Consider the following 3,509-nt stretch of genomic DNA (forward strand, 5'->3'; position numbering starts at 1 on the left):
TAATCTTCTCAGGGAAAACAGGAGAGGAGCAGGTGAGCAGGAGTTGTTGCCTGAGTACACCTGAGGAGGAACCAGCAGGACCCACCACTTGTACAGTGGCTCCTTTCCCATGTGAAAGCATTTGGGGGGCTTTATGAAAAATTGAAATAAAATTACCTTAGATAGAAGTCCCAGATGATAAGAGGATGCAGTTAACAGATAACAAGATAAAAGATAACAAGAAAGAATTTGTGTCAAAACGGCCCCTTTTGTCCTGTTCATTTCATTTCCTTCAATAGAGCATTATATTACGAAAGACCACAGAAGAATGTGTCTGCTAATTCGCAACAGGCTGTTCTCAAGGAAACAGTAAGAGTTCATGACACCACTTTTTGCATAACTGACTGTGGAAATGTAAAAAAACACAGAAGAAAAGAAGAACACCAGAAAGGAAAAAATTCATAATTAAATACCAATAAAATAAGGAAAGTACTAATCAAAACATTTTATCTTTTTTTATAGATTGAAAAAGGTGAACATTTTCCAATGCCAAACCTCACACTGCAGATCTTATTTCCCAATGTAACAGCAGCCAAGAACACTCTTCTCTACCTTACTGCATTGTCACATTCCCAAGTAAGCAAGGAATTTGTATTTTTTGTGATTTATTTAGATTTTAAATTTTTGTTGTACGGAACTGCAAAATGCAAACATTTGGGATTATGCTTGCTTTAAGGTAGATATTGCTTTTAGTCTAAACGACAAGATGATTGTGGTTTAGGAGTATGTACAGATGTGCATAAGAAGACAGAGAAATAAATTTTCTTAAATGAAAACAAGCAAATTTAAAATTATATTGAACAATAACTGGACTATAACGAGATTAATTTGATGTATTGACAAGTGATGAGAGGTCCAGACTGAGATATGTGACAGGAGTGTCTTTCTTAGTTTTGCCTACTGAGCTTCAGATTAATTCCATTGTCAGCCATGCTTATTGCAAACGTTCTAGTCCTGCTGTGTACATCTACAGCTCAATCTCCTGCTCAGTCCTCTTCTTTCTGTTACTGAAATTAGCCTTCCTGCATGTCTGCTCTCCAGCACTAGCAGTCCCCTGGCTTCTTCTTTCTCTGGGGCACTAAGACCTCTTGAAGGGGATGGTAGGTTGTGTCTTTCAAATGCTCTTCAGTGCAGCCCTCATTTGAGTTTTTCCATTTCACTCCTCCAGAGCAGCAGGGAAAGATCACAATTCCAGCAAATCCAATAGTTCCAGATCTGTAGATGTTAAAACTAGAGCTATATCAATAATTGGATGGCTGAAGAACCCAAATATCACTAAGCGGTGACCTAAACCTCTTTTTTATTTATCTTTCCCTCAGAGACACACACACATGTGCACCTCTCTCCAAAAAGCTTCACTTAGTTTTGAGGTGTTGCACCACTGAAAAATAAACCAAATGGTCTAAATGAAAGTTCAAGGTTCGCTTTAAAACAAAAAAATCCAAAACACCCAAAATATTTCATGTTTAGAATACAAAAAAAATGTGTCTGTTCTTAAATTCCTTCCTCCATTTTCATTCCTAGGCAATCACCACATCTGACCCAAGTTTGCACATAAACTCAACAATCCTGTGCTTTTTCTGTGGGTGTAAGTCATCTACCGCTAACCACACCCTAGTGATAGTTGTGTGACAAAGTGCACTGCGGGGCATTTGCAATCCTTTTTGTGCTAGCAATCTGAAAGTGAATGTCCTGACTGAAAAAAAGCAAATTCCCCTGCACCAAAGACACCAAAGGGTTATTTCCCAGCTGCCTTTGAAAGAGCTGTGGAGGTCTGGCGTAGCTCCAGCACCCGCTCCCACTCCCTGGGTGCTGCAACAGAGGCTCCTAAATCCTGCACTTAACCTGCCTGTCTGCTTGCTATGGCAGAACCTTTGTGTGTTCCCATGCAAAAGCTATTGAGCTCTTTTAATAGCCAACTCTTGCCGGGTCATGTAGTGGTCATCTTGTGGGAAACTCTTGTTTGCTTCTACAGATGTTTAAGTAGCTGGATAGAGTTTAGGTTAAATTATCTCATAAAAAAGTGCATTTGTTGTTTGAATAATGATACCTCAATACCTACACCGTATGAATTTCCTATCCTGCACTCCTGTAATATGCAGTTTTATTGCATTCAGCAGTAAGTAAGTATTATTAACGTTATTCAATATTAAATATTATTAATGTTGGCTTGTTTCCAGAGCATTTTTTGGTAATAGATTGTATAGTCAGACAAAAAGAATAATACTTGTGTTTCTGCTAACAGAATGCCATCTGCCAAACTAGTTACCCTGTAGATGCCTTAAAGATCAGCACAGGGAAGCCATTTGTGTTGCCAAAAATAAAAGAACCTACAAAGGATACAATTATGGTAAGCTTACATATAGTATATATGTTCATCCCAGATATTAACACAGATCTTGGAACTGAGTACTTCTGCAATAAATATATAAAAGCTTCCCTCAAACTGTATCCTATGGAAACTCATTTTGTCTTAATAGCCTGAAAAGCCATCTTTATGTAGACTAGCTATAGTTTTTATTTGGCTACAAAACTGTATATGGAACTATGGAACTGAATTTGGGGTGTTTTGTTTTGTTTTGTTTTTTAACTTAGCAAATATGTAAATAACAGTAGCACATTTGCCACCTGAGTAAATCTTCACCTTCTATATTCCCATTGTAATTAATAAGTAGTGGTATTTTAAAAGCTTCTTATCTCCCTTGCAACTTTTTTAGACATCCAGTTGAAAATACTTTTAAATGCTACCACTCTGATCTGACAGATTTTCCATGCAACTGGTAGAAATGTCATTGATGTTCCCATTAGCCTCTCACATTTAGGTAGAAGACTAACAAAATAATTTTACTGCCATAGTTACGCTGGCATGTCAGGGGGAAAACTGCCATACTACCTCCTCAGCATGGAGGTACAAGTTGAGTTTCTGGTACAAATGAAACCATGCCATGAGAAGAGTATTTTGCCGTGCTTATCATAGTCCTTCACAGAGGTGATAAAGGTCTAGGCTAAGCAAGTGTTTCCAAAGTGTTGAACATAATTCTGCTGCTATCGCAGCTATTAAGTGATACTGGGAAGTAAAGACACTTAAATTTTCACACACATATCCTGCCCTGCTTGAAAGACTCAGGTGTCCCATGATTTGAAAGGATCAAGAAACACTGCAGAGAAGCTATAGCTGTGTTGACAGAAAACCACTTGCTGTTACAGGTTGAGCCTCCTTTAGGAGCTCTGCTGATGCCTTTTGCTGCATACCTACAGTAACAGAGCTTCCTCAAGGCTAAGCGAGCCTGCAAAAACTGAGTCTATTTTACCACAACATAAATATCTCAAATTGTTGTATATACTGCAGTGTCATTTTTACCTAAAAAGCCCCAATAATTAATATCAGTTTACTACTGGTATCATAACAAGTCTAGGTATATCTATTAGTTTACATATTTTTATTTTAGTAATGTGAAAAGTCTTTCCCT

General features: G+C 37.7%; 1 protein-coding gene across 1 annotated transcript in view; it reads left to right on the forward strand.

Annotated features, from left to right (window-relative positions):
- Positions 1–3,509, forward strand: part of ITGA1 (integrin, alpha 1) — a 43,333-nt gene that overhangs the window by 36,160 nt on the left and 3,664 nt on the right. Inside the window, exons 24-25 of the mRNA XM_009710605.1 lie at positions 502–615; positions 2,285–2,389. Coding sequence (XP_009708907.1) covers positions 502–615; positions 2,285–2,389 — 219 coding nt within the window. The remainder of the gene's footprint in view (positions 1–501; positions 616–2,284; positions 2,390–3,509) is intronic.

The sequence above is a fragment of the Cariama cristata genome, unplaced genomic scaffold (assembly GCF_000690535.1).
Source record: "Cariama cristata isolate BGI_N322 unplaced genomic scaffold, ASM69053v1 scaffold13571, whole genome shotgun sequence".
NCBI lineage: Eukaryota > Metazoa > Chordata > Aves > Cariamiformes > Cariamidae > Cariama > Cariama cristata.